The sequence below is a fragment of the Chrysemys picta genome, chromosome 9, assembly GCF_011386835.1.
Source record: "Chrysemys picta bellii isolate R12L10 chromosome 9, ASM1138683v2, whole genome shotgun sequence".
NCBI classification, from domain to species: Eukaryota; Metazoa; Chordata; order Testudines; family Emydidae; genus Chrysemys; species Chrysemys picta.
Genome location: NC_088799.1, coordinates 35,244,481 through 35,257,023, shown reverse-complemented (window position 1 = coordinate 35,257,023; position 12,543 = coordinate 35,244,481). Strand labels below are relative to the sequence as shown.

The 12,543-nt window shown below is 49.4% G+C and overlaps 1 protein-coding gene across 1 annotated transcript in view; it reads left to right on the top strand.

Annotated features, from left to right (window-relative positions):
- Window positions 1-8,216, top strand: part of RHBDD1 (rhomboid domain containing 1) — a 110,726-nt gene extending 102,510 nt beyond the window's left edge. Inside the window, exon 7 of the mRNA XM_042853596.2 lies at window positions 7,999-8,216. Coding sequence (XP_042709530.1) covers window positions 7,999-8,114 — 116 coding nt within the window. The 3' untranslated portion in view covers window positions 8,115-8,216. The remainder of the gene's footprint in view (window positions 1-7,998) is intronic.
- The last annotated feature ends 4,327 nt before the right edge of the window (window positions 8,217-12,543 follow it).

Below are 12,543 nucleotides of genomic sequence, written 5' to 3'. Positions count from 1 at the left end.
GGATAGTATTTCAGTGACAATCTAAGTATCTACTATGGAAGTTGCTATGGTAACAATTCATTTATCATGACAGTGGAGTAAATTGGCTTATAAAACCAGAATAAATTGTCAGTGCATGAGTAACTGTTGCCCTACGGCTGCACTGACATATTCACCCTTATTGATTTAAATATTCTCCTTTTTGTTTTGTATAAAAACAAATATTTAATTTGTAGTTTTTCATCTGACTGCTGGTCATGCTCTTCTAGAGTGTTTAAATGTACAGTGACTACTTTAGCTTGACAATAACATGCAACAATTATAAGAATGTCTTTATAGCAACTTTTTTGTCAGTAAATCTTGTAATAATTACTATCATTGAGTTATATTTTGTCGGGAGCTAGGTAAATTGGAGAAAGCCCACTTGCCACACAAGTTCACTCATTTTAAGTATGTCAGGCTCACGTGTACAGCTTGGAATCTATAGAAAACAAATTTAATATCTTAAAAGTCAGCATATTCTTGTTGATTGATCATGCTGCCATCATATAAGAGCTTGATCCAAAGCCCATTGAGGTCCGTGGGAGTCTTTCAATTTATTTCAATGGGCTTTTGATCAGACCACCTCAATAAGGTGCCTAAGAGTACAAATAAGTTTTAATGGAACATCTGGAAGTAAAAACCAGGTCTCCTAACTCTTAATTTGGTCCAATAAAAGATGTTACCTCACACACCTTGTCTCTGTAATATCCTGGGACCAACATAGCTACAATATTTTGATAGAATAGTACAGATGTGAGAGTTCTTCTTTGAATAGTGTCCCTATGGGTGTTCCACTCTAGGGGTGTGTCAAGGCTGATTCTCCACTTTGGCACTTCGAGTGCAGAAGGTGGGGGCCCACAAGGATTCTAAAAATTAATACTGGCCACTCCAGGCTTGTATTAAACTCCCAAGGTTACAGCTTCTCTCTGACCTTGGATGGGTAGATGCTGCCATCACCCATATGCAAAAAATACCCTTTTGAGAACCCAGAAAGGCGCACTTGAGGGTACTGCACAGGAAGGAATTTCCAAGACCTTTCTTCTTCGAGTGATTGCTCCTGTGTATTCCTGAGGCCTTGGCTACACTCAGGACTTCTCAGCACTGCTGCAGCAGCGCTGTGAAGCGCGAGTGTAGCCAAGGCCACAGTAGGTGTGCATGCTCACCAAGTGCACCGGTACTGGAAGTTTTTCCCTTAGCAGTACCTGTAGGAGAGGAGCACCGCTACGACCCCTGGAGTAGCACCTCTATATTGCGCTATAAGGGGAGCTGCGCACTCCCCCCACCCTCAGTTCCTTCTTGCCACCAGTGAAGGTAATCGGAACTTTGTGCTCCAGCCTTGCTGTAGCTCTTCTAGTAGCCTTAGTAGTACTCATCTTCTCCATAGTTGGATAACTTCTTTAGTTAGTTGCCTGGTGCGGGGCATGCCCCTTACCCCAGGCTTCAAGTCGTGCGACTCCTGTCGCCGATCTATGCCAAAAAGCGACCCGCACACTCAGTGTCTTCACTGCTTGGGTGAGACCCACATAACGGATCGCTGTAAAATCTGTAGATCGTTCAAGCCTCGAACTAAACATGAGAGAGAGATCCGGCTCCGGGCCCTGCTAATGGAATCTCCGTTGGCACCGGCGCGCCGACCGGACCCGGCACCGGGCACTACGTCCTCGGTGCAGAGCGAGGCTCCCTCCACCAGCCGGCACCGGTCACCCGCTAAAAAGCAAGGAAAGACTCAGCGGTGCCGACAAAAGGACCGGGGTGAGGCCGGACCCGAGTTGGGCAGCCCACGATCCCCCTCGGGACCCAGACCTCCAACTCGCGCTGAGTGGAGTAGCCTGGTCCCGTTTGCGCGTGCCTGTCCCGTGGTGAGAATGCCATCGACGCTGGAGACTGCACAGGCTGCGCATGACATCCTCTCCCTCCCAGTGCCGGGTGCGCCGCCTGAGATGGGCCCCCGGTCCCAAGGGAAGCCACCGTTGGGCCCACACCCGCCCTCCCCGCCATGACACAGTCCGTGCTCCGAGGACCGTGTGCCCTGTTCGACGAGGTCCTCACATAGCTCGCGTCAGCCCTCCACTCCAGTCAAACTGGCTGACTCGCCCGCGTGGGAGTCTCAAAGGTCCTCCACTCCCCACCAGGGCACAGGCACCGAGACAAGCAGTGTCGATGCTCCTCCTCGACTCAGAGCTACAGGAGCAGATCCCGACACCACCGGCACAGACATTCAGGTTCGAGTGTCCGTTCCGCCAGACACCATGCTCGGAGCTCCCCATGAGTGTTACCGGCACTGAAGCGTCATAGCTACGACCGCCGGGATGACTACGAGAGCAACACCTCGGTCGAGTACTGCTCCTCGTCATCATCGAGGTCCAGATCTCAAGGCTGGCACCAGCACGACCGTAGACGCTCCCGCCGCTCTTACAGCACCGTGCGGTCAACGGCGACCTCGGCCTCGGCACCCAGCCGCCCTTCCCTGAGCCGCACCGCTCCTCAAGAGCAGTCTTCACCGCTCAGCACCCAAGCCGATCAGTGGCAAGGGGCACCGTGGCAGGGGGGCAATGGTGTCAATGGGCACCATGGCTGCAATTGCCCACACAGGCTAGACCCTGTTTGGTAGCCGGAGCATCCCAGGCCCATTCGGTGTCCCCCCTTGACAGAGTCAGAAGTCGACGGGCACCGAACCGGCGGCACCGGGCCCAGATTCGGTCTTGGGAGTCGAACCTCCAGCACCTCCCGACGCCCTGGGAGCCGGACCGGCCCCCTCACCAGCACCGGAAGAGACTGTAGCGGCCCTTCCGTCCATCCTACAGGAGGACTTTAAAGCTCATCAAGAGCTCCTCAAGCGGGTGGCCTCAAATCTCCAGCTCCAGGCTGAGGAGATGGAGGAGCCGTCGGACACCCTTTTCAATGTGCTGTCTTCCTCGGCACCGGGCCCTGTGGCCCTACCTCTTCACCAAGGGGTGGCCAAAATATTGACCGCCCTATGGCAAAACCCAGCTTCCTTGGTGCCTATCTCCAAGAAAGCGGAAAGAAAGTACTTTGTGCGAGCCAAGGGACACGAGTACCTGTACTCCCACCTGGCACCCACCTTGGTGGTGGAGTCAGTGTACCTCCGGGAGCACCATGGTCAGCCCGCACCCACCCCCAAGGAAAAAGGCGCCAGGAGACTGGACTCTTTTTGCAGGAAGGTTTATTCTTCCGCGAGCTTTCAACTCAGGGTGGCCAACCACCAAGCCCTGTTGAGCCGCTATGACTTTAACTTGTGGGGGTCTCTGCCAAAGTTCGAGCCTCTTCTCCCAGAGCGGGACAAGAAGGAGTTCAAGGCTCTGGTTGAGGAAGGAGCAGAAGCGGCGAAGGCAGCCCTCCAGGCCACCTCGGATGCGGCTGACACAGCAGCCCGTTCAATGGCCTCGGCCATATCCATGCACAGGGCATCGTGGCTTCTCTTGTCCGGTCTGTCTGCAGAGTCCCAGTCTCTGATGCAGGACCTTCCCTTCGACGGGAAAGCGTTGTTTGCGGACCAAACCGATGTCCGCCTGCATGGGATGAAAGACTCCCGTACCACTCTGCAAACTCTGGGTCTGTATGTCCCGCCAGCAAAGGACAAACCTAGGCCACAGACCTCTGCTCCTCCCGCTAGGGGCAGATATGAACCCCTGCCTAAGAGACCAAGGGAGCAGAGACGCAGGTCCCAGCATCAATCCCGCTCGGCCCCGCAACCAGGCCCCTTGAAGGGCAAGAGGCAGGGGAAGAGGTGGTTTTGACTCTTCGCGGGGAGTCACCGGGCCTGTTGCCCCCCAGTTAATAAAGTTTGTGTTCTGCAACAGTTTATCTGCGTTCCTAGTGGAGTAGTCCCATGTAACGTCAGACCAGTGGGTCCTCAGCACGATTTCCAGGGACTACATGTTGCAGTTCGCCTCACGCCTCCTCCACCACCACCCACCCCGGGAGGACCTCAGGGACCCAGAACAAGCTCTCCTTTTAAGCCAAGAGGTGGCACGCCTCCTCGACCTGGGCACAGTGGAAAGAGTACCAGTAGAATTCCAGGGCAAGGGGTTTTACTCCCAGGTATTTCTTGATCCCGAAGGCGAAAGGCGGGCTCTGGCCCATCCTAGACCTGCAGAGTCTCAACGGCTTTATGGTCCACTACAAGTTCCACATGGTATCCCTGACCTCCATCATCCCCTCTCTAGACCCGGGGGATTGGTTCGCGTCCCTGGACCTCCAGGATGCGTATTTCCACATCCACATTTTCGAGGGTCACAGGCGCTTCCTGGAAGGGCAGGACCATTACCAGTTTGCGGTCCTCCCTTTTGGCCTTTCCACGGCCCCCAAGGTTTTTACCAAATGTATGACTGTAGTGGCAGCCCACCTCCAGAGGAACGGGCTGCAAATTTTTCCTTACCTAGATGATTGGTTCCTCAAGGGCAGCTCTCGTTCCCAGGTGCAGGCCCAGATGCAATTCCTACTGTCCACATGTGCACGTCTGGGCCTAGTGGTGAACGAGGCCAAGTCCACGTTGGTACTGGTCCAGCGCATACACTTTATAGGGGCTCTGCTAGACACAGCCTCTCTTCCTGGGACAGATTCAAGACACTCAAAAGTCTTGTAGCCTCGGTCACAACCTTCCCCGTGACGACGGCAAGGGTGTGCCTTCAAATCCTGGGTCACATAGCAGCACGCACGTCTGTGGTGCGACATGCCAAACTCAGAATGAGACCTCTCCAGCTCTGGTTGGCCTCCCAGTATTCCCAGTCCAGGGACAGCCTGGACAAGGTAGTCATGATGCCACCCAACATGGTGGCCATGCTGCAATGGTGGTCCCTCCCGAGCAATATGCTAAACTGGATCCCCTTCCGGGAAACCCCTCCCTCACTAGACCTGGTGTCGGATGCCTCGGACCTCGGCTGGGGAGCCCATATAGGGGACATTCAAACCCAAGGCAGGTGGTCGACCTTGGAATTGTGTCTGCACATAAACGTCAGGGAGCTTAGGGCATAGCGTGCATAGCATGCATAGCGTTCAGTTTGCACCTTCACGGGAAGGCGGTCAGAGTCCTCACGGACAACACGGTCATGATGTATTACGTCAACAGGCAGGGGGGCACGCGCTCCTTGGCCCTCTGCCGGGAAGCCTTGGACCTATGGGAGTTTTGTATAGCCCACAATATCTCCCTATGGGCCTTCCACCTACCAAGCGCACAATGTGCGAGCCGATCACCTCAGTAGGGTGTTCTCACACCAATATGAGTGGTCACGCCCCTGGGAAGTCGCCCAACAGCTCTTCTGAGAGTGGGGAGCTCCCCGGGTCGACCTCTTCGCTACCACCCTGAACAGATGCTGCCCTCAGTTCTGCTCCAGGGCAGGGGCAGAAAGGGGGGTGATCTTGGATGCATTCCTCCTCTGGTGGTCAGGCCAACTGTTCTATGCTTTTCCAACCTTCCCACTGATAGGCAAGGTTCTGCAGAAGGTAAAGGCAGACAGGTCGAGGGTTATCCTAATAGCCCCGGGTTGGCCCCGTCAACATTGGTACAGGACCCTTCTGCAACTTTTAGCTTCCTCCCCCCACCCCCGCGGAGGCTGCGGCTTCGCCCGGACCTCCTCTCCCACGAGAGGTGATGCCTTCTCCACCCCAACCTGGCCGCGCTCCACCTGACAGTGTGGTTGCTCCATGGTTAAACGAGGAGGAGGGAAGGTGTTCGGAGGATGTAAGATGAATTCTGCTGAAGAGCAGAAAGCTGTCCACATGGCGGACGTACCTTGCCAAATGGTCTAGGTTCTCCAGGTGGGCGGGGGAGCGGGGTGCCTTCCCGTCATCCGCATCCCTCCAGCTCATTCTCGGTTACCTCCTGGCCCTTAGGACCCAAAGACTAGCTCCTGCCTCCATTAGGGTACATTTAGCAGCCATTTCGGCCTTCCACCCTCCGGTGCAAGGTCACTTGGTGTTTTCCCATCAAATGACCTCCCGCTTTTTAAAGGGCCTAGATTGCGCATTCCCATATGCCAGGGCCCCAGTCCTGCAATGGGATCTGACCTAGTGCTATCCTGCCTCACAGGTCCTCCCTTTGAACTCTTGGCCACGTGTTCCTGGTTCCACCTATCATGGAAAGTGGCATTTTTGGTGGCTATCACCTCAGCCCATCGGGTCTCGGAGCTTAGGGCCTTGACCTCGGAACCCCCTTATACGGTTTTCCACAAGGATAAGGTCCAGCTTCGCCCCACCCCGCTTTTCTCCCGAAGGTGATCTCCACCTTCCATATGGATCAGGATCTTTTCCTACCAGTACTCTGTCCCAAGCCCCATTCTTCCAATGAGGAATGCCGCCTACACACACTAGACATATGTAGAGCTCTGGCCTTCTGCCTGGACCGAACCAGGCCATTCAGGAAATCCTCGCAACTGTTTGTTGGTCGGCTGAGCATCTGAAGGGGCACCCAGCGCCTTTCCCGCTGGATCATCTCATGCATACGCACGTGTTACAACTTGGCAGGGGTTCCCCCACCGCCTAACGTGAAGGCGCATTCTATGAGAGCGCAAGCCTCGTCGGCCGCCTATGTAGCCCACGTCCCTATCCAGGACATATGTAGGGCTTTCACGTGGTCCTCTGTCCATACCTTTTCCTCGCACTATGTGATCGTCTCCCAAGCACGGGATGACGCTGGGTTTGGTAGGGCGGTACTCCATCCCGCTAACCTTTTAAATTCCTACCCACCTCCATCAGATATAGCTTGGAGTCACCTTCTGTGGAATTAGGGTGACCAGATGTCCCAATTTTATAGGGACAGTCCTGATTTTTGGGTCTTTTTCTTATATTGGCTCCTATTACCCCACCCCCCACCCCCGTCCCGATATTCACACTTGCTGTCTGGTCACCCTATGTGGAATACACAGGAGCAATTACTCGAAGAAGAAAGGACAGTTAGCTGTTCTGTAACTGGCATTCTTCAAGATGTGTTGCTCCTGTCTATTCCACATCCTGCCCTCCTTTCCCTCTGTCAGAGTTGTCTGGCAAGAAGGAACCGACGGTGGAGGGAGCAGGGCCAGCCCAACCCATTCGGCGACCTAGGCGGTCGCCTAGGGCACTACAATTTGGGGGCAGTGATCGCGGCGGGACCTTCCGCCACCTCTGTGGGGGGCGGGACCTTCTGCTGCCTAGGGCAGCAGAAAAGCTGGCAGCGCTCCTGGGGGTGAGTGCGCAGCTCCCCTTATAGTGCGATATAGAGGCGCCACTCCACGGGTTGCATTGGTGCTCCCATCCTACGGATACTGCTAAGGGAAAAACTTCTGGCACTGGTGCACGTAGTGAGCACGCACACCTACTGTGGAATAAACAGGAGCAACACATCTTGAAGAACGCCAGTTACAGAACAGGTAACTGTCCTTTCACACACACCCCTCCGGGGAATAGCTGAGAAAGAAAAACAGGAAATCAGCTGTTGCCACCAGCTAATTAAACAATATATGCACAAACCTTGTAGGGACACAAAAATCCAATCCGGTTCTTAAAAAAGGTAAATTTTATTAAAAACAAAAAGAAAGAAAATACTTCTGAATTTAGGCTTTTTGCTAGATTAAAAAAAAAATTACAAAAATTAAGCATCAAGATAGCTCTCTTGAGGTTCAGCTTAAAAATTACAAGGAAAACAAAGGCACCTGGGGTTAGCACAGAAGAGTCCACATGCCAATAAGAAATAACTGTAATCGTGTCTTCCTGGACCTTCCCTGACTTACTTACATATCTGGGGTTTCAGATAAGCAATCTCTAGGTATAATCTGATGGTTTTTCATACCTGGTTTAAAGCTTCCTACATCAGAGTTCAGCCCGGTTACTGCACTGCATCTCCTCTCTCCAGAGAACAACAACAATCAGACAAAGGGAAAGGTTTTTTTCTCAATTTTAAAAAGTTCTAGCCCTCCCATTGGCTCTTTTGGTCAGGTGCCCACTCCCTTCTTTTTACCTATGCGCTTTTTTAACCCTTTACAGGTTGTGGGAGAAAAACGAGTCCTCACTCTGAGTTTGGAGCAACGAGCCAGAGGCAGCTTTATTTTCGAGCAATTGCAATATGCACAGAAGAGTGCACACGGGCCGGTCTCCGGTAGATAAACAATTAGGCAAGCTTTTATACCTTTCATTACACACAATAATGAGCAATAGCTACATTTTGTTATACATTTTTCTTCCTGATATCTCACTTTTCTCATTAATTTCTGCCACAGTATACATTCCATTCTTATCTAGCACAAGGTCAAAACAATATCTCTTACAGTCTGTTCCCATTCACTTTCTACTTGCCTAGGCCTTCAAGTCTCGCATTATTAGAGTCAGTGTCAGCCTGACTTTGGCCTTGGCTACACTTGCGAGTTACAGTGCTGTAAAGCCTCCCCCGAGCGCTGTAACTCACTCCCCATCCACACTGGCAGGGCACTTACAGCGCTGTATCTCCCTGGGTACACCACTGCAGGTACTCCACCTCCCCGAGAGGAATAACAGCTGCAGCAGAGTGGCTACGACTCACGGGTGTGAGTGTAAACACTTGCAGCGCTGTACTAATCACCTTGTCAAGTGGCCAATCCTCTCCATTGTGACCAGTTGCAGGAATGCGGAAGTGTCGGTTTCAAAGCTCGTACCACAGAGAAAAGCAAACAGTTTGCAGCTTGCTTTGAGTGAGTAAATGAATGAGCAGGGGGCCGGGAGTTCGGAACTTGCAAAATAGAGTGCTGACATGCTCCAAAAAGCACTCTCTCTTCCCCCACACTCTCTGTCACAATCCACCCCACCCCACCCCCGTTTTGAAAAGCACGTTGCAGCCACGTGAATGCTGGGATAGCTGCCCATAATGCACTGCTCCCAACACAGCTGCAAATGTTGCAAGTGTGGCCACGCCACTGCGCTGGCAACTGGCAGTATGGACAGACTGCAGCGCTTTACCCTACTCAGCTGTACAAAGACAGGTTTACCTCACAGCACTGTACAGCTGCAAGTGTAGCCAAGGCCTTTGTTAGCCTGACTCTTGCTCCATTCCTAGAGACTAAGATCTCTATGTTCAAATTCCCTTTCTCCCTTTCTCCACTTCCACAAGGTAAAGAAAGTAGAGAACAGCCAAGAGGGATTTTATAGCTAGCTGGCTGTCTGGGTGTCCATAAAAGGAAGCTATCCCCCCCCTTCATTTATCTCAGGGTGTCTGCACCCCTGCGCCTCTAATTGGAGATTTTAGGTAACTGTGTCCATTCTGTTTGCACATGCGCTCTCCCTCCCTCTTGCTGTGCCTCGAGGCTATCTAGCATTGCACGGGCGAAGCATATTCAGTTCCTTCTCAACTGCCCTTGGCCTGAGATGGAGTGGGTAGCAGTCTGGATTACTTACTTCTTTCTAGTGGATAGTGTTTCGTTTATAGGTTCTTATGAAGTTTCTGTTTCCTTTAGTAGAATTTTCTAGAGCTTCCATTTTTCTTTTAAAAATCCCCCCCCCCACCTTTTCATTGTAGGAATTGTAGGACTGGAAGGGACCTCGAAGTCTTCTAAGACAGTTTCCTGCACTCAAGGCAGGACTAAGTATTATCTAAGCCAGCGGTTCTCAAATTTCATTGCACCACGACCCCCCTTCTGACAATGAAAATTACTACGTTACCCGGGGGAGTGGGGGGGAAATGGGTGTCAAAGCCTGAGCCCCACCGCCCTGGGTGGGGGCCAAAGTTGAAGCACAAGAGCTTCAGCCCTTTGTGGGGAGCCTGTAATCTGAGCCCTGCCACCCAGCACTGAAGCACTCAGGCTTCGGCCCCATGTGGTAGAGCTTGGGCTTCAGCTTTGGCCTCAGACAGTGGGGCTCAGACTTCGAGCCCGGTCCCCAGGAAGTCTAAACCCTAGCCCTGGAGACCCCATTAAAACAGGGTCAGGACCCACTTTCGGGTCCTGACCCCCAGTTTGAGAATTACTGATCTAAACCATCTCTGACAGGTGTTTGTCTAACCTACTCTTAAACATCTCCAATGACAGAGATTCTACAACCTCCCTAGACAATTTATTCCTGTGCTTAACCACCCTGACAGTTCAGAAGTTTTTCCTAATGTCTAACCTAAATTGCCCTTGCTGCTATTTAAGCCCATTGCTTTTTGTCTTATCCTCAGATGTTAAAGAGAACAATTTTTCTCCCTCCTCTTTGTAACAACCTTTTATGTACTTGAAAATTATCTTGTCCCCCTCAGTCTTCTCTTCTCCAGACTAAACAAACCCAATTTTTTCAGTATTCCCTCATCGGTCATGTTTTCTAGACCTTTCATCATTTTTGTTGCTCTTCTCTGGATTTTCTCCAATTTCTCCACATCTTTCCTGAAATGTGGTGCCCAGAACTGGACACAATACTCCAGTTGAGGCCTAATTATTATGGGAGTAGAGCAGAATTCCTTCTTGTGTCTTGCTTACAACACTCCTGCTAATACATCCCGGAATCATGTTTGCTTTTTTTGCAATAGTGTTACCCTGTTGACTCATTTAGCTTATGATCCACTATGACTCCCAGATCCCTTTCTGCAATACTTCTTCCTAGGCAGTCATTTCCCAATTTGTCTGCATGCAACTAATTATTCTTTCATAAGTGGAGTACTTTGGTCTGTTTAATGAGATGGATTCTATTTTGGCTTCTGCATCATCAACATAAATGGTAACTAAATTTAATTGACAGGCTCTTTATTACTGATTATTCAAGAGACAGTAAGGAAACTTTGATTTTCAGGTCTGAGGTTGAGTGTGCAGTTTTGGGGGTCAGAAAACTTGTTTTAACTTGTACACAGAGCAGATTTGCTGACCAGTAACAGTCAGTAGTCATTGAAGTCCATAATGCCACCTATACAGACAAGTGCTGTTTGCTTTTCAGAGTGTAACAGAGCTCTGTCTTTGCAACATTTTGTGACATGTATGCCATGCGCCATCAAGGCTATGCAATACCTTAGTTGAAAAACTAGACTTTGACCTGCCTTTCATTTGTATGCGAGTCTTGTCACGTCACAAAAAGTTGCACTCATGTCTCATGTCTCATAGTTCAGCAAGTTCCTTTCAGCTATATTCTGTTATACGTGATGTTTGGAACCAATGAAAGGGATCAAGTTAAAATTCACGTTTTTAGTAACCACATTTCCTTAGTTCTGTCAGTAATATTAGAGAATTAAATCTGAAGGGATTTTGAAACTCATTTCTTTTTCTTTATCCTGTTTACATTTTGACTTGCCTCAGCATTGACAAAGAAAATAGAGTTGTCCATTTCACTTTGTGGCCTTAATATTACTCAGTGTCTGTTAAATAAAATATTTCAACTGTACAATGGTAACTTTTATACTAACTTGGATTGCTTATAAAGTGAAAGTTAATGTCCATAGTGTATCTGCACAAGTGAAAGCACTACAGGTGCTGATTTCACAAGTGCACAGTACTCAACAGTTCCTGGATTGCAGCGTGCTAAACAGTTTTGGAAAATCTGGCCACACATATAGAATCTGGTTGCGTGTACACCATACATTTCTCTATGGACAAGACAAAGATCTCAAATTTACATAATGTTACTGAGGATGGAATTTGAGTGTCTCAGATTTTTTGCTAATTTCTGAATGATCTCAAATGTGTCAAATAACATTTAAGCAAAGAGTTCTCTGTTAAATGTATGCCTGAAGATGCCCATGTATTTTTTCTGTTCTAGCTAACACATGGATCATGCTACTCTTAATGAGCCAAATTCAGTGCTGATGTAAACAGTGAAACAACACTTATATAAATGGAAGAAATTCCATCAAAGCCGCTTTGGGATTTAGCTCAATAAATTCCATGTGCAGGAGTCCTGACATATTACAGTAGTGACTGTCTCAAAGTAAACATTGTGATGTAGATTTACGTATTTCCATGCAGAATTTTATTACTCTCTCCCCATGGGGAATTTTAACCATCTCCACTATTCTAAATGAAAACAAATCTGCCTTCCACAATGCAAAACTGCAGAAGGTTGTAAGGTTAGCTGTGTAGTATATGAATGATTTTAGTAAGCAACATATAAAAGACAAAATCCCACACAGGATCCATTGCATAGTAGTGCAACTTTGTTTTAATAATCCCCACAAACTATGCAAATTTAGTAAATAATTTATCCAAAATCCAAAAGCACTGTTCTGAGAGCCATATCAGTAGAAGCTATCCCAATCTTTTTGTTGGGGTACCAGGAGGTTTCCATCTGTTCTATTTCTGACCCACAGGATGTGAACTTCTGGTATATACTACATATGGAAAAATATTCTAAAGACTGTTGAAATTGCTGATAAGCATACAGAACAGTTGTTCCTTGGTCTGCTGTCTTAAACTGGAAAGTCAAGATTTTAATACAGTTTTCTTTCATTAGCAATTAGTTAGAAAATCCTCAAAAACAACAAGGAGTCGGGTGGCATCTTAAAGATTAACAGATTTATTTGGGCATAAGCTTTCGTGGGTAAAAAAAACCCACTTCTTCAGATGCATGGAGAAGTGGGTTTTTTTTTAACCCACGAAAGCTTAT